General features: G+C 43.9%; 1 protein-coding gene across 1 annotated transcript in view; it reads left to right on the top strand.

The window, feature by feature from the left end:
* CTNNA3 (catenin alpha 3) overlaps nt 1-25,387 on the top strand; it is an 808,499-nt gene that overhangs the window by 36,865 nt on the left and 746,247 nt on the right. The window contains exon 5 of the mRNA XM_066622270.1: nt 9,912-10,031. Within this exon, the coding sequence (XP_066478367.1) occupies nt 9,912-10,031 (120 nt within the window). The remainder of the gene's footprint in view (nt 1-9,911; nt 10,032-25,387) is intronic.

Raw genomic sequence — 25,387 nt, 5'->3', positions numbered from 1 at the left:
ACGCAACAGGGATCAAATGTGTACACCTGGGCAGAAATGGGTTTAAGCTTTGATAAGCCCAGACCTTTGATCTTTACAGATAATTACCATTATCTTGAGCCATGCCTAGATGCTAACTGGTAGTCAGTGCAGCTGTGAGACCATTGATCATAGGGTGTGTGGAGATGTACCTAGTAACAACAACAGGTGTGTGGTGAAGACTGTTCCCTCCTGATTTTTTTCCCTTCAACTTGCACACATATAGGCTTCAGAGTGAATGCTAACTAAACCTTCCTTCTTTGTACCCGCCTTCCTCTTCCATTTCAGTCAAGTGTCCACTTTTTAAAAGTGCTTTGCATCATCTTATCTTTTTTCAGTGATTTCTTTATTTGACATTTTAAGCATCCTCAATGTTCTCTCTCTCTCTCTCTCTCTCTCTCTCTCTCTCTAAGATTTGAAAACCTTATTTGAGGAGATGGCTTCATGATTGACATAAGGGCCAGCCATTCATCATAATGCACAGCCCTTCTAGCTGTTAACAGCCAGAAGAACAGGTTCCCTCAAAACTTGATCTGGGGGGAGAACATGTGCCCTCCATGCAACAAGTGCACTTCCACAGTGTGTTGATTCTTGTTCAGAGGCAACCAGCCGCACTTTGTACTAGCTGCAGATTCCAAACGTTATACGATGCTAGCCAAATATAGGAGAGGTTGCAATAGTCATTGGTGAAATTCCAGTCTGCCCAGATGTACTATGTCTTAAGCCCAGTTCAGACAAAGGATTTGGAATGCAAACTGAAGGAGTGCCACATGCATGAAGGAATCCTGAATTGTTAAAAAACAGCTCCATGTATTGTCTGAGCCCAGGAATTGTGGCTTTGTTGGTTTACAAACCAGGATATGAAATCAGTGTTTGATCCTGGACTTGCATTTAATCAGGGGCCCGATTCTATCCGGTTTTCCAGCACCGGTGCAGCCACAATGCAGCCCCAAAGTAAAGGAACAAATATCCCCATACCTTGAGAACGCCTCTGTGACTGCCCCCCCCCAACTGTAAGATGCAGCACATTGGCATGGTTGCACCGGCCCTGGAAGATTGGATGGGATTTGGCCCTAAATCAGTATTTGATTTGCCAGGTCTGTAAAAATTTCTCCTATACTACATGTTTAGATTTTATAAACTGCAGACTATTGGGGACCTCCAACATACTCCCTTTTTTCCCCTTTTGTACTTTTGCTTACTATCTGCCTGATGAAGAGTTCTATAGGAGTTGAAAGCTATCTACAGGTCGGACCCTGGTATCTGTGGGGGTTCTATTCCAGAATGCCCCAAGGATACCAGAATCTATGGATACAAGGGTCCCTGTTTAAATGCTTTATAAACAAAAAAGTGCAAAAATCAGGGCTCCTACTGCTTCATGCAGTGATGTGTTTCCAAGCTTCCATGGCTCTTTTTTCGGAAGACCCACTTGCAGGTCATGCAGAGGTTCCACGCTCTTCTCAGGTTCACCCCAGAATGCATCTTGATGCATTGGAAAGTACGTACAGGTTGAACCTACTTATCTGCAGATTTTCTACCTGTGGATCTGGCTCAACGGTGGTCCCCTGGATCCACGTTGAACCAGGCTTGGCTTATCTTGAATCCTGGAGGGCCCCCCAGCCCTCCTAATACCTTTTAAAGGCATAAGAACGTCACTTCTGGGTTTTTGTCTAAAAACTGGAAGTTGCAGGTTTTTTGGTTTTTGTTTGCCTCTAGGAGACATTCTGTAACCTGTAGAGGCTATGGGCAGGTGTGCATGGCTTCAGCAGGCTTCAGAAAGTCCTCCAGAGGTGACGGGAGCAGAGCTCCACCTTTTGGTCCAATTTGGTCACCTTTGAAGGGTTTAAAGGGGCTAAAACAGTAGGTTTTGTTATCTGTGGTTTTTGGTATTTGCAGGGGGAGGGCGTCTGAGAATGGATCCCTCACGGATACCAAGGCCCCACCTGCATAGGATTTCAGCCTTTTTTTTTTTCTAAACCACCATTCAGCCATGGCTCCCAGGTCTATGGCTGTTATGTGAAGCTGTGGTTGAACAAACTATACTTTCACAACTGTTCATGCAGTTGTAGATAGAAAGGGAAAGAGGGAACACACATCATTGGTGCTCCATTGATAACACAGGCCTACAAAATTGAGGGTCAGAAAAGTTTTTCCCATACTTTATGGTGGTTTGATAAATTTGGGGTGGTTGGTGGAATTTGGGGTGCCGATTCCAAAAATGGCATCTGTTTTGCCCTATTACGTCTAGTTTTGGAGATATAGTATAGCCTCATTAGTGAATGGCTTAAGCAGCTTCCTCATGAGGAAGCCATGGTGTAGGCTTCCTTTATCTAAACAAAACAGAACATTTGTTTTTATGTAAGTCTAGTGGTGTTTTTTATAACCTAGTCTTCTATGCTTTTTAGAACTTGCACTCAGATGTGTAGCTAGGTCATTTGGCACCTGGGGCCCATAAATTTTTGTCACCCCATAGGACATAATTAATTAATTAATTAATTTGTCCTATGGGGTGACAAAATTAATTAATTATTATATTATTAATTAATTTATTAATTATTAATAACCGTAGATACTCACGTATACTACATACCTGAAATTTTTGCCAAGTAATCAAGCTCCAATTATCACTTTGCCTTATCTCCGGGTCAATCAGCGGGCAGAGCCTTTCAACTCTGAACAGTTTCATTTCTCAGCTCTGAAAAGTTTCCTTTCTCAGCTCAGCTCAGGCAGGCACCTTATTAGTTGCTATAGTAATTTTCCAGGGACATTCCAGCCAAAGTTAACGTTTTATTCTCCTTCCTTCTGCTGCAGCCTGGTTCTGCTTGGCAAATGCTTGCAAAGCAGGTCTGTTTTTTGAAACACCAGGATGGGACCCTCCTTCCCAGGCTATGATTCAGTGCACCATCACTGAAGAATAACACCCATGGAAAGCAATGGGTCTACTTCTGAGTAAAAAGGGTTGCAACTATATGCAGCTCATCTCTCTGCTGTGAACTGAATTGCACACTCTCAGTTATGTGTTTTGGCAGTGGTTTTCAAACCCTCCAGGAGAGTTTGAGCCACTGTAAGTTCTTGTGGGGGCGGGGGGGGGAGGCAGCAGGGGTGGGTGGAAGGCTGCGGTGCTGCTCAGGGGGCTGCAGGGGCTTGGGAGGACTTACCCAAGCCTCCTGCAGCCTCCCCAGGGTGTGGGGAGCCTGGTGCGAACCTTTGTTAGAGCTCCCTGCAGCAGTGAATGTAAAAGCAGAGCGATTGCGCCCTGCCTCCACTAAAGCGGAAGTGGAGCGCAATCGCCCCACTTTCACTTTCACTGCTGCGGGGAGCCCTAACAAAGGTTCGCACTGGGCTCCCCGCACCCTGGGGAGGCTGCAGGAGGCTTGGGTAAGTTCTCCCAAGCCTCTGCAGCCCCCTGAGCAGCACGAACCTGGGGATTGTGCCTCTGCCTCCCCCCTGCCTCCAGGCTGCCCCCGCCCCTTAAGGGGGCAGAGGCCAGGGCCCACAGGCTGGGGCGTCACGACACCCCAGTTTGAAAAGCCCTGTGTTATCGGTTGTATGTTGTATGTAGAGCTTCTGGCTTAACACACCAGAAACCTTAAAGGTGTCTTTGATTCATGGTTCTCCTCAAGTCCACCTTAAAGATGGATTCAATTCATGGATCACCTGCAGTGGTTCCCAACCTTTTTCACTTGCATATCCCTTGGCAGCCCATTTCCATAAATTGTACCCTTCCTATTAGCAAAATGTTTGTAATTAATAATACAAGCCCTCATCTCCTCTATATGAAAGCCCAGACTTCATGTATTATCACAGTGTTTTCTCTTTTTATCTGTTTGAAGAACAGAAGACTCTGCCTTTGCACTGTTTTGCACCAGAAGTGTGCTGAGAAATTCTGGGTGATTGATCACTTTCCCCATATTATGTTTCAGCTTTTTGACTGTGCTGGTTTTCAATCACTGGTTCGTACATGAATTGATTACCAAAAACTAGCTATTGGTGGGGCTTTCACAGCCAACTAGCTACCTCCCTTCCTGCCTTGCTGGTCCTTGCAAGGCATTCTGGAGCACGGCCTGCCTTTTTCTGCCATTATTCCATTCTTTTTCAAGTACCCCTAAAGGTCCTGTTGAATGTCCCTGGGACTACGGGAATACCAGGTTGGGAACCACTGTTTTAATGGTATGTAGTTTACAGTGCACTTACTCTGATAGTGTTTACAAAAAGGTGATGAAGACCAGAATTTAAAAAAGAATAAAAATGTATCTTATGATATTTTACTATGTTTTTAATAAATTAGAGACTACAGTTCTTAGGAAACAATTAGTGGTAGGTTATTTTTCAGGATCTGGCCTCGGGTAAAATCAGACAAAACTATAGTCAGACACCCCCCTAAGTTTAACCCCCGACTTATCCGAGGGTCATAGAAAATTCCATGATTGTTGGCTCAAAACCTGCCCTCGATTTATCTGTGGGGTTGACTTAAAGGCGGGTATCTGCGGTAATTCACATTTGCAGCTCAGGGTGGTGTACATAGTTCCTCTCCTTATTTTGTCCTTAACACAACCCTGTGAGGTAGGTGAGACTGAGAGATATTAATAGTCAAGACATGTTAGTTGGTTGGCAACTTTCAGTCTCGAAAGACTATGGTATCGCGCTCTGAAAGGTGGTTCTGGAACAGCGTCTAGTGTGGCTGAAAAGGCCGATTCGGGAGTGACAATCCCTTCCACACTGGGAGCAAGTGCAGTCTGTCCCTGGCCTGTCTCCCTGGCTATGGGCCTTCCTTCTTTGCCTCTTAGCCTCAGACTGTTGGCCAAGTGTCTCTTCAAACTGGGAAAGGCCATGTTGCACAGCCTGCCTCCAAGCGGGCCGCTCAGAGGCCAGGGTTTCCCACTTGTTGAGGTCCACTCCTAAGGCCTTCAGATCCCTCTTGCAGTCAAGACATGAAATTAATAATAATAATGGTCAGAAAATAAATGCAGTGAATATTTCCCCACAAGTAATGGATGAAATTCTGCATCAAATGGTATATAAAAATGATGGTATTATTCATAAAAGCCATGATTTCCAGAATTTTGGTCACTAGGGTGTCGCACACCCCCCCCCATGTCTCATTGGTGTGTTTTGAGTTAAGGCAGTGGTTCTCAAACTTTTAACACTGGGACCCACTTTTTAGAATGACAATCTGTCCAGAAGCTAACAGAAGTGATGCCATGGCTGGAAGTGACATCATCAAGCAAAATAAAATAATTATAAATAATTAAATTAAAGAAAAACAGATAATTAAATAAGGGGAAGCTAACCCTGTTTCACCAAGTGAATTTTCTCTGTAGCCTGCCTGCAATAACACCCCCCCCACACACAAAAAAAATCAGTGAGATTTTCAGCCCTCCCCAGTGCCCACGTTACCAGCTCAAGCCTCTGATTTATTCTTTGGGGGGGGGGGTGCTGCCTTGTGGAGCAGTTGTTGAGCTCCACTTTCATCAGATTGGGACCATGCAGCCAGCCTCGCATTCCCCTTTGCCTGACTTGACCACCAGCCAAGGCACATTTGCTTACTCGCGAGTAAACACGACCATGTGGCTTACTTTCACTTTCCATAGGGCTCAATACATTCGCCTTCTTAGAGGGAGGGACTTCCTTCTTTAGTGTTTTTTGGGGGCAGCTTTCATTGGATAGGAACCATTATGGTGTCGTTGGATTCCTCTCAGCCTGCCCTTTCCGATGGACTGAGGCACATTTGCCTACTCGCGAGTAAATGCGCAATATGGCTCGGTTTCACTTTCCATAGGGCACCATGCATTTTTTTGTTTCTGGTTTTTTGGCTATAACTTTTGATGGAAAGGGGATAATTTCCTCCGGTTTCTTGCATTGCATTCAGCTGGAAATTCCACATCCAACGGTATATGGCATGATGGGGTTACCTGTAACCTCTGAGATGTTAGCAATGTTGGGAAATTTGTGGTGTCACCCCCTCCAAGGCTGGTACTTGGGGCGGACCGCCACCCACCCCTTGCTAGCTATGCCACTGCTTGCATTTCTATCAGAGTTCTAAATAATGATGCTACTACACTTCATGTACTGTAGTAATGACCAATTTTAGGTAATCATCTTGTATATGCTTTCAGTATTCCTCAAACTTTTAAAAATTACTTTATTATTTGGATTGGAAGAGAGTGCAAAAATGATTGAAAGCCACAGTCGTATGCTATTGACTATTTTGGAATTATTGAATTTGTACCAAAGAATACTGTAATCTTCTTTTTTCCATTTTCTGAAAAGTAGTATTCATGGAAAACAAACCATCAGTAAAGAATATATTTCTGTCCTTACAGAGCAGGTTAGTTGCCTAATCTTCCCCCAGAGTGCTTAGCATTTTCCTCAGCACCATTCTATGGGAGAAATGGTACATTTTTCATTCCTCTGCAGTGTTTGGTCATTCTTACTTCATTTGCCAGATTTCTGATCTATGTTGTTACATTAATAATTATATAGACTTACATTACAATCCTATGCATGTCTATACATACCTTACTGGAGTTTATTCCCAGGTCAGTGGGTGTAGAAACTGGCATTGGACAGAAACGTGTGTTCTGCTAGTGCTGGCTGCAGTAAGGCAGCCATAAAGTGTGCTCCAGCACCATGCGTTGCTGGAGCGGCAGCCGGAAGGTGGGTGCCTTCCCATGCACATTGTCCCAGCACTGGCTGCCTGCTGGGGCAGGTAAGCCAATGTGGGAGGTGGGTGGGGGAGGGCAGAATGGGGGCAAGGAGAGGGCAAAACTGGGCAAGGAGGGAAGGAATGGTGTGGGGGGGGCTGCGAGAGGGGGTGGATCTGGGGGTGATGCTGTGTGCCAGATTCTATCCTCCTTTTCTGCAGTCTGCCTGCCTCTTTTCTCTTTTTGGATTTGTGCCAGCAAAAGAGCTAGCACAGGTCCATGGAAACATACTGCAGGACAGGAAGCTTACAGAGGGGAAAAAGGATTTAAATCCCTTTCCCCTCTGCAACCTTCCCCTCCCCCCACTGAATACATCACATATCTTTTTGGTGTGGCTGCACTGGTGTGTGTGTGTGGGGGGGGGAGGAGAATATCAGGCAACTTTAGCATATGCTGCTGAACAGCCATCAAATGCTTAATAGCATTTTAGTCACTGCTATCAAGGGCCAAATTCTAATTCAATTGAATTAGAATTCAAACCTTTAATGAGTTCTGACTTTGCTTTTTTCTTTTGGAAGTCTTTAACTTTCATGATTATATTTTAGAGCTCCTTCAGGCAATTGAAATGTTCTTAACTGTGGACCTGATCCAGCAAAAGGCATCTGATTTTTAACAAGGTTTCAGAAACCTTGTATAGCCTGGAAAGCAGCCTCTGTCTTTGCTGTACCATTTTTTGGCAGGTTTGCTGGCACACATCAATTAAAAAGGCAATACTTTTTATATATGCCTGTAAAGTTTTCCCTTGAGCGTGTTCTTATACAATGGTAGTGTTGACATATTGTACTGTTCTTTCACGAGGATCTTGGCTGTGAGACTCATCATTAATCACTGCAGAGCAGACGAAGAGTTTCTTTGCTCTTCAGTTCCATGGCTTGGGGTTTTTGTAATTTTCATAGAATAAAATACTGGAATTTGATCACTGAACCAAATTAATTTCAAAGGTTATGTCATTCACTACAAAATGAAATTGCTGACCAAGGAAGGTATGTGTTAAATGTATAAAGGGGGGAGAGAAAAGTGCCAAACACATAAGTGGGTCTTGGCACAATATTTTATCTCTTTGGTGTTTGAGTCGTACTGTCTGGACTGGAACAGGCAGTGCATAACATTATACTATATAAGAGATTTATATTATATGGAGAATTTTAAAAATTCACACCACACAGTTGCTAACAATGTATATGTTGCTCATCAGAACTAAACTAGGAACTAGTTATGGAAGCATTTTAACAACTTATAGCTCCCTGCTTAGGTGAGATATCCAAGTCCAAGACAGTGCTTCTCTGCTCCTTTCATTGGTGAGAAAGTGGTATCATTGCACAAGTTTTAATTATACAGGCATGGCCATGCTTATTTTATTACAGTGAGATGGACAAACCTCAGCCCACCATTATAAGCCTGAGCACTACTGATCATAAAATCCAATGCCTCTATGCCATTATGTAAGCATTTAGCATGAAGTAACTAGATCACATTCTCCACTACACCTCCAAATTTGGTGCACATCTGTTGATAAATGACAGATACGCAACAGTTAAAAATCTTGTCTGAATGCTGAGGACCCTCCCCCCAAATTATAACTTTGTTTCATCAAAAATGACTCAGGGCCCAATCCTGTGCTCGGTGGCATGGCTCCGTGCCGAAGAGCACTGTTGCAAACGTGCCGTAAGGCATGTTTGTTAGCCTCACCGTCAGGCTCCCACTGGTGCTAGCCCAGCGCCGGCCGGTGCTAGGCTAGCGCAGGGTGGTCGCCTGGCTTCCGCAGCTCTGTGGTCTCCTGGACTGTCGAGCTGCGGAACGGTAGGCGGGGATGGGGTGGGGAGGAGGTGTTCCGGGGAGGGGAGAGGCCGGCAGGGGTGGAGAGAGGGTGGGCAGGAGGCGTGATGGGGAGGTGTGACATGGGGAGGGGGCGGGCTGGAGGTGTGCCTGGGGGAGGGATGGGAGGCAGGTCCACGGAGCTCTGCTCTGCAGGATCCAGGGCGCTCGCGTAGGGCTGCGCGCCCTACATGAGTGCCTTTACCTTACCGCCAACCTTTTGGTCAGCAGTAAAGTGAGTAGCCCCATTGCGGGGCTGCTTATCTTACCTGGGAGAAGGGGACAAAAGTCCCCTTCTCCTGAGGTGCCTCCTGCGGTAGCCTGGGAGGCGCAGAATCCAGCAGCAGCCCTTCTTGGTGCCACTGAGCCTGGGCACCCCGGGCAGCTCAGGATTGGACTGTCAGTTCACGTTGAGTCCCTGAATTGTTTCAAAAAATTCATATTTTTAGAAAATTTGAGTGCATTTTTTGATTGAATAGCCTTTAATGTCATTTTGTTTTCAATAGCCAAATGTATAGGTGTCCCCCTTTATCTGCGGGGGTCAGGTTCAAGCTGTCACCATGGATACCGGAAACTGCTGATAGCAGCAAACCCTACAAGAAGCAGTTCACAAATCCCTCCAAATGACTTATCTGGTCTCTGACTGCAGCTTTCGTGTCACTGTGTCTCCTGTGCCTGGCTGTTTCTGTGCTGTCTGCAAATGCTAACAGAAAGCAGGAAGTGCTTACAGGAAGTGGGTTGGAGGGCTGAGAACAACATGATACTTAGAGTCCATAGAGCTTAGAGCTTTCTTGCTGATGCAAAACCAATGTCTAGGATAATGACACTAAGGTAGTAGTACAATTAATATTTTGAAATGGGGAGTTCAAGGTACAGACATACCTAGTCTGAAACATTCAGGCCAACTAGGAACAGGGCCTAAAGTATTCAGGTTCAACTGGTAATTATTGTAGCCCTGGCCAGGAGCCCAGCATCTTCTTTCTTCCTGAAATGTACATGTCAGGAGCCAGGACCCAGAAATTCTGAGAAATTCTATTTCTTGAAGCCTTGGTGCTCACTCTGCTACTGCAGCTTAATGATGGCCACCATCACACCACAGTGCCCTTTCTTGTCACCAACAGGTACAGTTCAGGAGGAAAGGAGACAGGCCACCAGGTCTTCTTTCCATTGTGGGGGGGGGGAGTGTCCAAGCATTGTCATTTCCCAATATCATCAGGGGTGTAACAAAACAAGATGGATGGAATAGATCTATATTTAAAATGAGTGAATTTAGACCTGAATCCAACAGAGCCCTAGTTCTCGTGAATCCTTTCCAAATCAAGGGCAGGGAAGCTTGGACATCATTAATATATAGATATTAATTTTTTTTTGCAGGTTCAAAAAACATTCATGTCCCTGCAAAATGTGTCTAGTAAATCTGAACTACAGAAAACATACAGAAACCTTCAGAAAGAGCTGAAAAAGTTGGACCATTTGGCATACAAGCGACAACAAGTAAGAACACCAAAGCAAATTTTAACAGCACAATCTTATATGTGTTTACCTGGATTATTGAACTCAACTAGGCTCACTCTGACTAAACATGCAAAAAATTGCAGTCTAAAAACGCAAACCTACACATGTCTAATTGGAAATATTGTTTTCAGTGGCGCTTACTCCTGGGAAAGTGTGTATAGGATTTAAGCCTATTGAAAATTAATTAAGGCCCAGTCCAACAAGTGCTGTACACTTAGAAAATGCTATGCAATTGTTTATTTTATTATATGAAGAGGACTAAATTGTTTTCTTTAAAAAGGGGATGATGCTCCCTTGGGGTATTTCTTATGGACTTCAGAGGACATCAGATTAAGAATTTGGCAAACTAACACAAGAGTAACTAAACAGAAAGGAAACCCAAGCTCTTTTATATCTCCTTATGCTGGACACTTATACATGAAAGGTAATAACCAAATGTGGGATTGCTCAGTACTGCAGCAACTGTCATTGAAGTTCAGACCTGCAGCAGGATAGTAACTGACTCTCAGTCAGTGGTAAGGTGTCCTGGAAGGTTGAAAAGTTGTGTCCCTGGTTTCCCATGTTTTATGTCATGGGAATTTTTTGTGTCATGTTTTATGTCTTGGGAATTTGCTCATTAAAAAAAAAATTTGTGTAGAGTTTAACTTACTTGTGCTGTGTAGATAGGCTTTGTGACAGAGGATATCATATATACCATGTTGGAGGATTAGCAAGTGAATGAGCTGCAGATAGAGGGTGATATTATTAAAGAAGAACATTACAACTGTTGTTGAAATGAGAGAAGGAAGAATCCATCCAGATAAATTTACCAGAATATGGAAACTGTTTCCATTTGGAAGGATCACAGGCAGAAATATGCATTTTCAAAGTATGACATGGGTGTGGAAAATAATTGATATTTATCAGAGTTAGTATGAAGTCAGTAAGTTTGGCTGATAATGTGAACTTTGTTTCACTTGTCTGAAACTGTTGTTTATGTAAAAGCCTGATAAAAATATAATAATAATAATAATAATAATAATAATAATAATAATAATAATAATAATAATAATAATAATAATAATAATAAAAGAATGAAGAGGAAGGAAAAGAAATATATTACAAGCACACAAGAAATGAGTGGTACACAGAGGGTGGAGCGGGTATCGCTCTTATCCTACCAGAACGAAAGAACATTCAGTGGAGTTAAAAAGATCCAAAATGACTAAAACTGCCTTTTTTTTTACATAATGTGTAATTAGAGTTTAAAACTGTTGCTAGATGACACCAAGGGCAATACTGAAGAATTGGCTTTTTTATGCATAATAAGGAAATGTAGAAGAGTTAAAGTTAGTGCTTCAAAAAGAAGCATCTGAAAGGATATTATTTTATGTCTCAGGGCTCAAACCAGCCTTCATCAGCTGGAGAGCTGTTCATTGTTGAGAAGGGAGGAAGGGAAAAGAAGGTGTGCAGGTATGTTGCTCTAGGAGGCAGTAGGACTGGAGTTGTTACTGTCTCACCACAGTATATTTCTACAGAATGCCTATGTTGAAAAAAGACATCTGTGAGCTTCAAAATGTTTGGCTTAGTGTGTACATGATTGCTGTATTCCCAACTTATATTCCATGTACAGTACACCCATGCTTTTTTATTTGTATCCCTGTATATTTATTCACGTTTTATTCCGATGACTGTGCAGTGGTGCAAGTGACCTGTAATCTTCACTTTCAAGGGATCCAGTTCCTCTGTTGTCTTTTAAAATGGATGCATTTAAAATACATTTCTACAAGGAGCAGTATCTGTGTATACCAGCACTTTCTGCCTACATGAATGGTCCGATGCGAAGGCCTTGTATGGAGGTTTGCAACTTGTACCTTTTAGTAATGTGGAGATGGGCAATGAGAGTATCACTGGAGAGCCTCCAGCTGGGTGCTCCTGCCATCAGAGATGAGGGGAATTTTAAATGGGACTAGGATCTTCTCAGGTGTGATTCCTTGATTATAGAATGCTTTCATCAGAGAGATTTGCCTGTTGCTTTCCCCCCCTTGCCTTTTAAGTGCAAACAAATACTGTTTTTATTTTCTTAGGCTTTTAATGTTTAGGAATTGGTTATATCTGCTATTTGATTTGGGGGGATATTATTTTATTGTTCTGTTAGCTGCCATGAGAATATTATATTGGGCAATATGAAAACTAATGGATTTATTAAATATGTGAAGTAACCCTTAGACTTTGAAGAACTGGATTCATAAATTGTTCCTAGGTTGAGACTGTTGGCACTGGTCTAGATACAACATTGACCTGGTTCAATTCAAAGGAGGTTCACTGAATTCCTAAGCAGAGTATGCTTCTTCTCTTGCTAAATATTATTTAATGGACAAACTAAGTGTGAGGACATTAGGCTCATGTCTCCCCCAAATGTAAATTGGCCCCAATCTACCCCAATCATATAAACAGAGACTGTTGAAAGCAAAAGAGGACAGGAGGTTCCCCTTCCATGGTTACCTTCCATGGAGCCTGATCCCCATATGCTTTTCTCCCCAGCCTCTGAGGGTATGCGTAGAGGAAGCTCTGGTATAGGAAGCAAGCTTGACTGGGAGAAAAGTGTTTGGGAGGAGAAGCTACCAGGAATAAGTAGCAAATATAGGGTGAGAACATCTCCCTGCATAATCCTCTAAAAATTGGGTCAATTCTAAACATAGTTTAAATAAATGTGATTTCCAATATCACATTTAGTGTAGCCTCAACTTTGTCCTTGTGATTTATGACTGAATTTAAAATAAAGTTTTCACCTTTGTCACCTGTCATTGTTTCATCAACTGAGGCCCAAATCCAAACCCACTTTCCAGCACTGATATAGCTGTGCCAATGGGACATGTGCTGCATCTTGTAGTTGGGTGGCAGTCATGGAGGCCTCCTCAAAGTAAAGGAATGCTTGTTCCCTTACCTTGGAGCTGCATTGTCCTTAAGTTGGTGCTGGAAAGTGGGTTAGGATTGTCCCCTTAGTTTGTTTCATCCTTTTACCTGTATCAAATACTTCAGAATACTAAATTCCATTTACTTTGAAGTTATATGAACTAATATGTTATGTGGCTTTCTTCTTATCTTGTTCTTTTAAAAAACTGCCAGCAGGTGACAGTGTTTTCAAACTTATCTCAGTTTATTTTCAGGGCTTATATTTTCGGTAGTGTACAGTTACTATACCATCATATATTGTATTAGATTTTAGGCTGCAGGTTTTAATAGGTTTATTTGATGAGGCCTAATTTTAATAGCTGAAGTTAGGATTAGTGGCACATTCTGTTCATATCCCTGCCTAACTCACTCAGTGGAAGACTTGGGCAAGCAATTTCCTTTTAGACTCAGTTCAGTTCAGTAAGACCTTTATTGGCATAAAATACAGAGAAAGAACAAAACAAAACAGGAATATACAAAGACAACACAACACAACATAAGCATAAACATCAGTCACTGCCCAGAGTCCCAGGGCTCTGCCTGGCTATTACCCCAGATAAAAAGGAAGCGACATTATCCAGTCTCAGAATCACGTGTGGAAAGGAGAGACTGAAGCATGGTTGAATCCTCCCAGCCCTGCATCCTAGCTAACAATGGACCTAGATATTTCTTGCATGATACATCATGTAGTGGGCAGTAAAAAAAGGTATGCATTAAAGTCTCAACGCAATCCCTACCACACTTGCATTTCCTCTCTGAGTAGGGGATACTGCTGAACCTGCCCGTTAACAAGGCTGATGGAAGAGCGTTACACCTTGCCAGTGTGAAAGCTCTCCGGGCCTGTGGGCACACCAGGTGGTAAAAGAAGGAGGCCGGTTTCCCAAAACTGACTGGAATATGAAGATGGAGTGGAGAACAAGTGGTTCTGGCGGCACTAAACAGCTCTTGTTGTTCGATATCCAGAATTCTTCCTTTGACAATTCTGTAAGCTGCATCACAGCCAATCATACCTAACTCTGCAGTGTCCAGCCCTATTGACTTAATTTTAGTTAGAAGATCAGTGATCTCTATAGGCAGGACTGGATCCGATAATAATTGATGCATTAGATCAGAAGAGGTGGGGTTAAATAAAATCCTAAACCAAAATTTCAGAAGTCTTAACCATGCAGTAGTCCTTAGTCGAATTAACCCCACCTCAAGACACAGAACCGAGTAGGGAACGCACCTGGGTAAGCCCAAAATCTTCCGTAAAAAGGAGGCTTGGATGCGTTCTAGTGGTTGGTTAATAACCTTATACCAGACAGGAGAGCCATAAAGAACCTGGGAAAGAACCTTTCCCTTAAACTCCTCCAGAGCGGCCAGAACATAACCATTGCCGCTGGTGAAAAAGAAACGGGAAATGGCTCCTGTTTAGACTCAGTTGTTGTAAGGACAAACAAATGCAGCCAGTTCATTAAAAAGCTTAAAGAAAAACACAATGAGAAATAATTTACAGCTCAATCCTGAGCTGCCCAGGGCGCTCATGGCTACCACCATGCCCATGGCTACCACCACATCCAGCACGCTCCAGGCAGCCACTAGTGGCTCCTTGGTAGAAGGGGACTTTTGTCCCCTTCCCCCAGGTAAAGTGAGTAGCCCCAAAACGGTCATACCGCCAGGCGAGCGCTGGTGGTAGCCCAGCGCTGGCTGGCACTGGGCGGGCACCCGACCTCCGCCACTCAGCGGTTGTGTGGACCGCCTAGCAGTGGAGAGATAAGCGGGGAATGGCGGGAGACGGGGAGAAGGCATTTTGGAGAGGGGGAGGTGAATGGAGGCTCGGCGGTTGTGCCAACTCAAAAGTCGGTGGAGAATCAAGAGTCTCTGTGTCGGGCAATGAGCCTGACAAGGAGGCTCTGAATCTGATGGAGCAAAGCTCCACTGGTCCCACCTCCCTCCCACCCCTCTCCCTCCCCCCAAAATGCATTCTTTCCACCCTCTCGCCACTATTCCTCTGCCTCCCCCCACCCTGGAACACCTCCTCCACGCCTCCACCTACCTCACTGTTGCTCGGCAGTCTCTCTGACCGCTGAGCGGTGGAGCTCTGGTGCTCACCTGGCGGTAGCCCAGCACTGACTGGCACTGGACTACTGCTGGCAGTGAGCTGAGGCACTAAGCTCAAGATTGGGCTCTTACAGCTCAATCCTGAGCTGCATGGGGTGTGCGGCTGCAGCAGCACCGAAAATGGCTGCCACCGAATCCTGCGCATCCAAAGCAGCTGCTGGCGGCAGGCACCTCAGGAGAAGGTAGGCGGTGAATCAAGAGCCTCTGTGTAAGGCGGTGAGCCCTACATGGAGGCTTTGGATCTAGTGGAGCAAAGCTCCCTCCCCTGGCATGCCTCCCCCTCCCCCTCTCCTCATAAGAACATAAGAACAGCCCCACTGGATCAGGCCATATGCCCATCTAGTCCAGCTTCCTGTATCTCACAGCGGCCCACCAAATGCCCCAGGGAGCACACCAGATAACAAGAGACCTCATCCTGGTGCCCTCCCTTGCATCTGGCATTCTGACATAACCCATTTCTAAAATCAGGAGGTTGCGCATACACATCATGGCTTGTACCCCATAATGGATTTTTCCTCCAGAAACTTGTCCAATCCCCTTTTAAAGGTGTCTAGGCTAGATGCCAGCACCACATCCTGTGGCAAGGAGTTCCACAGACCAACCACACGCTGAGTAAAGAAATATTTTCTTTTGTCTGTCCTAACCCGCCCAACACTCAATTTTAGTGGATGTCCCCTGGTTCTGGTATTATGTGAGAGTGTAAAGAGCATCTCCCTATCCACTCTGTCCATCCCTTGCATAATTTTGTATGTCTCAATCATGTCCCCCCTCAGGCGTCTCTTTTCTAGGCTGAAGAGGCCCAAACGCCGTAGCCTTTCCTCATAAGGAAGGTGCCCCAGCCCCGTAATCATCTTAGTCGCTCTCTTTTGCACCTTTTCCATTTCCACTACGTCTTTTTTGAGATGCGGTGACCAGAACTGGACACAATACTCCAGGTGTGGCCTTACCATCGATTTGTACAACGGCATTATAATACTAGCCATTTTTTTCTCAATACCCTTCCTAATGATCCCAAGCATAGAATTGGCCTTCTTCACTGCCACCGCACATTGGGTCGACACTTTCATCGACCTGTCCACCACCACCCCAAGATCTCTCTCCTAATCTGTCACAGACAGCTCAGAACCCATCAGCCTATATCTAAAGTTTTGATTTTTTGCCCCAATGTGCATGACTTTACACTTACTGACATTGAAGCGCATCTGCCATTTTGCTGCCCATTCTGCCAGTCTGGAGAGATCCTTCTGGAGCTCCTCACAATCACTTCTGGTCTTCACCACTCGGAAAAGTTTGGTGTTGTCTGCAAACTTAGCCACTTCACTGCTCAACCCTGTCTCCAGGTCATTTATGAAGAGGTTGAAAAGCACCAGTCCCAGGACAGATCCTTGGGGCACACTGCTTCTCACCTCTCTCCATTGTGAAAATTGCCCATTGACACCCCCTCTCTGCTTCCTGGCCTCCAACCAGTTCTCAATCCACGAGAGGACCTGTCCTCTAATTCCCTGTCTGTGGAGTTTTTTCAGTAGCCTTTGGTGAGGGACTGTGTCAAACGCCTTCTGAAAGTCTAGATATATAATGTCCTCATGTCCTACCTCCCCGACATACCTCCTTCCCATCCTCCACCTGGCCTCTGTTCACCTCCCCCTCTCCAAAATGCCTCCTTCCCATATCCCCCCATGCCCTACTTATATCTCCACTGCTCGGCAGTCTGCACAACCGCCGAGCGGTGGAGGTCGGGTGCCTGTCCTGAAGCAATGACTCAGAGTCACATTTTCAGGGTTCATGAAGGGAGCAAGGCAGGCTGGCAAGCTTCAGGGAGAGAGTGCACACACCAGCCAGCCTCCTCACCTTCTTTTATTAACCTCCCTCTCAGCCCAGTACAAAGGTCAGCAGGTAAACACTGTAAGTTCCTTAGCTCCGCTCTAGCCTAGTACAAAGGTCAGTCGGGGAACAATGCAAGTTCCTCAAGGGATTTTTCCCTTTGTTGATTCAGCCTGTTTACCCAGTATGTTTCCTGACTCAGACCTCACCCAGTCTGTTTCATGACCTGGATGTCACCCCAGAGTGTGCTCCGAGGGTGGGGGTTGAGTGTGCTCACTGGCCTTTGTCACGTAAGCAAAAGGGTAAGGTACAGGTAAGGTCCAGGTAAGCAAAAGGGTAAGGTCCGGTATTCCCCTGATTATTTTCTTCACGTCCGGCGCCAGCCAGCGCTGGGCTACCACCAGTGCTCGCACGGCGGTATGACCTGCAAACGTGCCTTATGGCACATTTGTGACAGTGCGCACAGGCATGAGCCAGAGCGCTGAGCCCAGGATTGGGCTCCATTTGAAGAAATGAAGAATTTCTCTGTACAGGTTCTATTTTGATCTGTTTTGAACCACTTTCCATATGATTCAAACTATAAGACACGTAAAAAGTCACGTGTCCTGCCATCCTGCTCAAGTGACTACTGTGTTTGTAATGCTTAGTGAAAGGGAGCTGCTATATTGCATGTGTTTCATGCAGAGCTCTTTCTGAAGTCCTGCAGACAATAGGTTGTATTATGGTTCTGTATCATTACATAAGTGTAAAGATGTATGAATTATGATATGTGTTTAAATACTGTTTTGGCCTGCAGAAGTTATCTTGTGTGCCTACAATTTAACACTCAATAGCATTTTCATTAATAGCATTTACTGAATGAGATCAATCACCGCAGACACTCGCCTATAAGTCGACCCCACAGATAAGTCGAGGGCAGGTTTTGAGCCAGCAATCATGGAATTTTCTATGACCATTGCATAAGTTGGGGTTTAAACTTGGGGGGGGGGGTGTCTGACTATAGTTTTGTCTGATTTTACCCAAAGCCAGATCCTGAAAAATAGCCTACCACTAACTGTTACCTAAGAACTGTATTCTCTAATTTATTAAAAACATAGTAAAAGATCATGTTGATGGAAGGTGACAGAATAACTAGGGTAATATGCCACTGGGGCAAAAGCTTAAAAGCCACACTGCTAAAGCATGAAAGGCACACAGATTAGTAAAAGCTGTTTGACTTTATTTAAAAGTGAATTGTTAGTCTCACAGAAAAGCTGCTTGAGAGAAACATTTTGGTAGTTGATAGTTTCACAGAAGTTTCACAGAAGCTGGGACTTTGGGGCCTCAAAGGCTGTGTTATACACTTTGGAATTTAGAAAAGATAGTGCAACTAAGGCAACGAAGAGATAGGCTTCATTTTGGCAGAAGTACACGTCTTGCCAAGGACATCACTATGCCTGTCTGCCAGTGCTCACTTATTTTATTCTTTCATGCTTTCAAAGGAAAAGACACATATAGGTAAAATAGTCTTTGCCCTAAAGTGTAACCAACATATATGGGACATAGTAGTCATTAGAAGTAAGTCTTAAGCAACCTTTGCTGCTTGATTTTAGAAAAGTCTTAAGAACAGACAAAAGCTTTAACATTGCAGGAAGGCTTCACAGGTGTTTCTGTGTTGACATTAACATAGGAGAAAGGCATGCAGAGAAAGATAAGGGTTCCAGTCGAAGCACATTGTGTCATCTCTTTAATGAGGATGGTACAGAGACCTGTCAAGGAAGTCCCTAATTGGATTAATGGATGTGTATAAGGGTCAGCACTGGGTCACTACTGGATAAAATGATATTATAGCAACCCCTGCTGGTTCTTGAAAACTTGGTAATTCAATATGTTTAATTATTTAATTTCATCTTTTTTGGAAACCTGTAACTTAAAACTCACCTATGAGGTGTCTCTAAGGTTATCTTTAGCCAACTAAGAGTTAGCCCTATCTATGATGTCAAACTTCAGCCAATGGGAAGTTCAGATTTTCAAACAAAGGATCCAGAATGGTATAAAAGCTGAAACATAATATGGAAAGTGATCAATCACCCAGAATTTCTAAGCACACTTCTGGTGCAAAACAGTGCAAAGGCAGAGTCTTCTGTTCCTCAAACAGATAAAAAGAGTAAACACTGTGATGGATACATGAAGTCTGGGTTTTCATAGAGAGGAGATGAGGGCTTGTATTATTTGCTAATAGGAAGGGTACAATTTATGGAAATGGGCTGCCAGGAGATTTGCAAGTGAAAAAGGTTGGGAACCACTGCAGGAGAACCATGAATTAAATCCACCTTTAAGGTGGACATGAGGAGAATCATGAATCAAAGACACCTTTAAGGTATCTGGTGTGTTAAACCAGAAGCTCTGTGTTAGTGTCTGGTTAAGGTGTTTAAGGTGTCTGGTGTGTTAAACCAGAAGCTCTCTATAACTGAGAGTGTGCAATTCAATTCACAGCAGAGAGGTGATATATTTGCAACCCTTTTTACTCAGAAGTAGACCCACTGCTTTCCATGGGTGTTATTCTTCAGTAATGGTGCACTCAATTGTAGCCTGGGAAGGAGGGTCCCATCCTGGTGTTTCAAAAAACAGACCTGCTTTGCAAGCATTTGCCAAGCAGAACCAGAACCAGGCTGCAGCAGAAGGAAGGAGAATAAAAGGTTAACTTTGGCTGGAATGTCCCTGGAAAATTACTATAGCAACTAAGGAGGTGCCTGCCTTAGCTGAGCAACAGCTTAGCTGAGAAACAAACTGTTCAGAGTTGAAAGGCTCTGCCCTCTGTTCGACCTGGAGATCAGGTGAAGTGAGAATTGGAGCTTGATTACTTGGCAAAAATTTCATGTACTATATGTGAGTGATGGTAATAGCTATTAACCTCCAGACTACAGAAAGCAGTGGATTTTGAGAGGGTTGCATCTTGAGGTGGTGCTTTACTTCTGTACTGCTAATTGAATATATTTTCATTAAAATGGGAATGGTGAATATTTTTAGCTTTTTAAAATCACAAGATTGTGGGATCCTAGCTAATTTACTGACCTTTACTTTGTAACAGTGCAAGAGAATATCACCTTTAAAATGTTTTGATTAAAATTAGACCATTAGGAAAACTGTGTGGGTGCATTATATGGTCATCTTATATGAAATAATATTAAAATCCATCAAAGCAATATGTTGTCAAACTAGATTTTCTTAATGTGGGTATGCGATTTTAGCATGCTTGTGGCGCTGCTGGCTCAAATGCAAAGGAAGTTTTGTTTCTGGTTCGATATCTCTGATAGTATGATAACATAATAGCTGACAACAGAACTTTAAAAATATAAAACTATCACTCCACTCTGATGTAGACATTAAGCTACTTGTTTAATTTTGATTGTATGCCCCCAGGCTAATAAGGTTTGATAAAACAGCTTTTAATTTGTCTGTACTGAAATTTTTTAATTGTTCATGAATTATTTGAAGAGTGCTATTTTAAGTTTATATAAGAATATGCTGTGACCACTTCTTTAGGCAATTAAAAAAATTTCAGAAAAAAGCAGTGGCATTCCTGGGGGTCCCCGTTCCCGGGGCAACCCCCAGAATTTTGCCCCCCACACCCCATTTTGCCCCCCTTCTCTGCTCCCTGCGCACGTGACCTGGAAGTAATTGCGGTGACGTCATTGTCACCGCAATTACTTCCGCGCAGCTGCCTCCTCTGTTCTCCCTTAGAAAACAAGGGGGAACGGAGGAGGCAGCCAAGGCCCCCACGGAGCCTTCTGCACTGCGGGGGTCTCCATGGCAGCAATCTGGGGCTGCTCCGGAGCCGGACGCTGCCTCCCAGGCAGAGTCTTGGCGCTGACTGTACCGCCCCCTCGTCTTTTATAGGAGGAGACGAGATGGGTGCCTTCTGCATTGACCCTACTCCCCCTTGGTGTTGTGAGGAATTTTCAGGGTAGGGCCTGCAACAAGCTTGAGCTTCCAGGTTGGCAGTTGTGCCGGAGGTCTCTCCCAGCACCTTAGTCCATTTGTTTCACCAGCAGCCAAGTTCAGGTGTGCTTTAAGGGCCTTACCCCCTCTGGATAAGTACACAAGCAGATAGTATCCTGTTCTTCCAGAATGAAGCACATGAGATTTGAACCCAGGTCTTCTCCAACGGGTTTCAACACTTCGTGCTTCACACCACGCTGACTGTCCCACATCATCTGGTACTTCAGAATGTTTTCTTTCTAAGAACATCTTTTAACTTTGGAATGTATTGAACATGCAAATAGTGAGGCAAGACAAAAAGCAAAAGATAGCCATATATGATGAATAAAATGTAGCTTCCTTAGACAAGATATGCTGTAAAAAGATTTGAGCCAGCTGCGACATCTTTAGAAACTGAGGGCACCATCCTAACAAGATCTACTCAGAAGTAAGTCCTATTTTGTTCAATGGGGCTCACTCTCAGGAAAGTGTGGTTAGGATTGCAGCTTGAATTACTAATGGTTTGTTTTTAATTTTAATGAAGCCAGGGCACCTGATAACTTGCACCACATCAATCAATGTTATAGGAAGTTTAGTAGTGAGCAGTGTTTCAGTAGACATAATAGAACAACGTCCAACTGTTTTTCTTTTCTTAGCTGTGCTGAACTGTGTGTGATGGATCTTTCACTCTTCTAGTATGGTTGTCTTTAGTCCTGAAGGCTGCCTGAAGCAATGCTATAGGTGAAGCTGTCCACAGTATCAGCACCATCTTCTGATGCTTAGCTTTACAATATTTAGCACTCAGATAAGAAAGAAGGAGGAGAAATATAGTCCAAAAAAGAACTGTCAAAATGTTAGGCAAAAGATGATAAACTCTAAACATGAAAACTGAAAGAAGAACGGTTTAAAGGATAAATGCCATCCCCCCAGAGCCAGGTTTCAGCTTAGACTGCTAAGCCTGCCTGACAGAATCCAAACAAATGAGGCAAGCTGGTTTTTTGCAAGTACTGGTTAGTCCCATCCTTTGGGAAGTGTGTGAAAGCTGGGCATGAAAAGGAAGGCTGCTTTACCCCCACTGATGATAGAAACCAAGGAGCAGAAGCATCCTCCTCCTTTGCCGTAGGACAGCATTCTTCAGCCTTGGGATCGATACTCCAGTGGGGTCTTGAAGCCTCATTTGTGGGGTTGCAGTCTGAGGGGCGTAGTATGGGAGTCAAAAGTAGAGATATTGGACATCCCCTCAGTTCAGTGGGCTTATGGAGCATGTGCACACAGGACAAGGCTACCAGTACTCAGGCTCCTTCATCTTTGTCTGGGCTTGCCTGACCATACCATGCATGCCACCTTCCCAGCATCCTCACTGGGCTCCTGGCCCCGTGGGGAAGCTGAGCCAGCAGGACTGGCCATATTGCAGCCTGAACACAGTGAATGGCTCTAGCTGTCGGCTCAAGCAGTGCAGAGGTGGGTAGCAACAGGAGCTTGAGCAGCAACAGGGGTTGGGTGTTCCCAGGACAACAGGATCAATGGTGGTCCCCAGCATCATTATCTGCCTGCCTGCATGAAAAAGGTTGAAGAGCACTGTTATAGGAAGTCCTGTAAGAAGTACATCCTCCCTCTAATTCTAAGGTGTGATTTTCCTAAGCTTGGTCTTTCAAATGAGGTGGTAGTCAGAGACTGAAATCCAAGGAGTGGTTCCAGGGCAGGAAAAAGGATAGGATCCAGCATGCATGACTAACACAGTGAGTCTTCCCCTCCTGTCCACAAACTGCTCCATGGTCCCCCTTCCCACCCTTAAGACTACCCCCGAAAACTTCCCCTCCAAACTTCCCACAACCCTCCCTTGCCACCTTACCTGCTCTGGCATGGGCTGGGTCCACTGGTTATGGGGATATGGAGCTGCTGACCGTTTTTGCTGGCAGCTCTGATGCGCTTGGCACTGATGTGCCATTTACAGCATTGCATAGGCATTTATTACGGTGGAGTGTGAATTTTGCCATCATAAATGCCCAATAGGATTGGGTTGTAAATAACACAACTCAACAGTTGTATTTTTAATCTTGTATGAAATATATTATAGATACTTTTTATAACACAGGCCTACAAAATTGAGGGTCAGAAAAGTTTTTCCCAAACTTTATGGTGGTTTGATATGAATTTGGGGTGCCAATTCCAAAAATGGCATCCATTTTGTCCTATCACATCTAGTTTTGGAGATATAGTATAGCCTCATTAGTGAATGGTTCAAGCAGCTTCCTCATGAGGAAGCCATGGTGTAGGCTTCCTCATGAGGAAGCTGTTTGCCATGTCTCCAAAACTAGATGTGATAGGGCAAAACATATGCCATTTTTGGAATCAGCATCCCAAATATACCCAGGAATTGGTGTAAAGTTTAAGGAAGCAAAATGTGTGTTGGCCTGTGTAATTTGTGAAATGTTGTATGTTTAAAATTTGTTATTAAAAATTATAATTTTTTAAAATTAAAGAATTAAAATTTATGTTATTAAATTATTTTGTTACTGAAATTTTTTAAAAGGGGGATGCAGTTTTTTTTTCTATTTGTGATGGAAGCTGGAAGAGTTCCAGATGAAGCCAAGTGCATTATTTTGAGGAAATTTAAAAAAAAAGTTATGGAAAAGCATTGAGAACCATTATCTCAGTAAATATGTGTTAGATACTTTTTTGAAATCAGTATGCAACTGTGATAAGTAACAGATTAGGTTTTTAAAAATCAAGATATACACTTTAGGTTGAAAATTGAAAACAGCATAATGGCTCAGTTGAAAAAGAACTCGTACTCTCATTCTGTAAAATATCTTTTAAATTGATTTTTCAATATATTCTTTTTCAAAAGAGAAACATGAGATTGTAAATGTAATAAAGCATTACAAAAGGCCACAGGTGATTAGCTACACGAGCCATTTTCAACCACTGTGCTGTGGCACACTGGTGTGCCACAGATGGTCTGCAGGTGTGCCATAAGAGTCATTTCTTAGTAGGGCCACTGGGGGATGTGACTCCCTGCTGTCAATGTGGGGTGCCTTGTCGATTGCCAAAAAACGGATGGTGTGCCTTGACAATTTTAGCATCTTTTCAGTGGGCTTTGAAGATGAAAGGTTGAAAATCCCTGCTACACTGATGGGTGGAGTGGATCACATGGGTCCTTTCCATGTAACTGACCCCCCCCCCCACTAGAAAGCATGTTTAAAACCTTCACCACTGGATTTTCTCTTGAAAGAGTAAATTCCATCAAGAGTGTTTTTGGGTAGAATTGAGGTATGATGAGTCACTCAAGGCTGAGCACTTGATCCTGTCTTATGCTATAACTATGGTACTGCAAGCAGAGGGCTGCAGCACCACCACAGGTACTACAGTATCCTGTTTAAGGTAAGCAGATGTTTAAAGCTAGGTAGCACTGCCACACTCCTTTTAAGTACGAAGACAAATCCCATTGCTACTTGCAGACATATGAGAACAGGAACGCATAACAGACTTTTCTGAAAACTCAGGTGCTTCTTTTCTTTAAACTAACATTTCCCTGGAAAAGTCCAGAGTATAAAGCTGATTGGTGAAAGAAACATGGACAGTTTAACTGAGTAATCCATTTGGCATAGGACAGCTCAGGCCTCCAAGGCGATCTTACAGGGCCAGCTGCTTCTACTGCTAAATGCATAATGTTTCCACCACTTCTTTCCCATAACATTCTCATCCTAAGCCCTGCTGAACTTGAATTTTAAAGAGGCAGTACACTACAGCTTCCTGCAGCTGTGAGCCTGCACTGCTATGGAGAGTTGTGGTTCCACTCTATAAGCCTTAGAAGTAGCTGACACATTGACAAGGGGTGGCATTAAAGGTCCACTAGATTGGGCATTGATGGGGGCTTCATTGATTTGGCATTGATGGAACATTGATGGGCATTGATTTGGAGGCCCATCTGTCAAGGCTGACTATTGAACACTTCTAGTACTTGTGATAGTGGTGGTGTAAGGCTGCAATCCTAGCCATATTTTCCTGAGAGCAAGTCTCATTGAACACAATGGAATTTACTTCTGAGTAGACATGCATAGGATTGGGCTGTGGGTCAGCTAAGACATGTTCACCATAGTTGCTTAGTCTGATGTTGCATCCCTGTCCATAAGTAGGGAGCATTCTCCACAGGCTCTTGCATTACTGGTGGGGGCAGGAGGAGCCACTCCAAAAATTTTCTCCATTCACCAGGGATGTTAAGTATGGCTTGAGTCAAGTCGCTGAGTGACCACCCCCTGTGACTCGACTAGAAAAAAGTCCTAATGGGGGTACTTTCTGAGTCACCCTTTAGTGACTCTAATGGACTTGTTGAGTCACTTCCCCCCTTTAAAAAGCCCACTGTGGAATAAATGGGGCTGCTGCTGGGGAGTGTGTGTGTTGGTGTTCTCTTTGAACATTCACTCCCCTGATGTTCCCACCCATCTGTAAAGAGGACAAGAGGGTGAGAGAGACTGCGAGGGAGCCAGGACAGAAGCAGCAAGAGGGAGGAGGAGGGT

This window comes from Tiliqua scincoides, chromosome 3 (assembly GCF_035046505.1).
Source record: "Tiliqua scincoides isolate rTilSci1 chromosome 3, rTilSci1.hap2, whole genome shotgun sequence".
Taxonomy (NCBI): domain Eukaryota; kingdom Metazoa; phylum Chordata; class Lepidosauria; order Squamata; family Scincidae; genus Tiliqua; species Tiliqua scincoides.
Note: the sequence above shows the minus strand (reverse complement) of the source record. Positions and strands in the feature narration are given on the sequence as shown.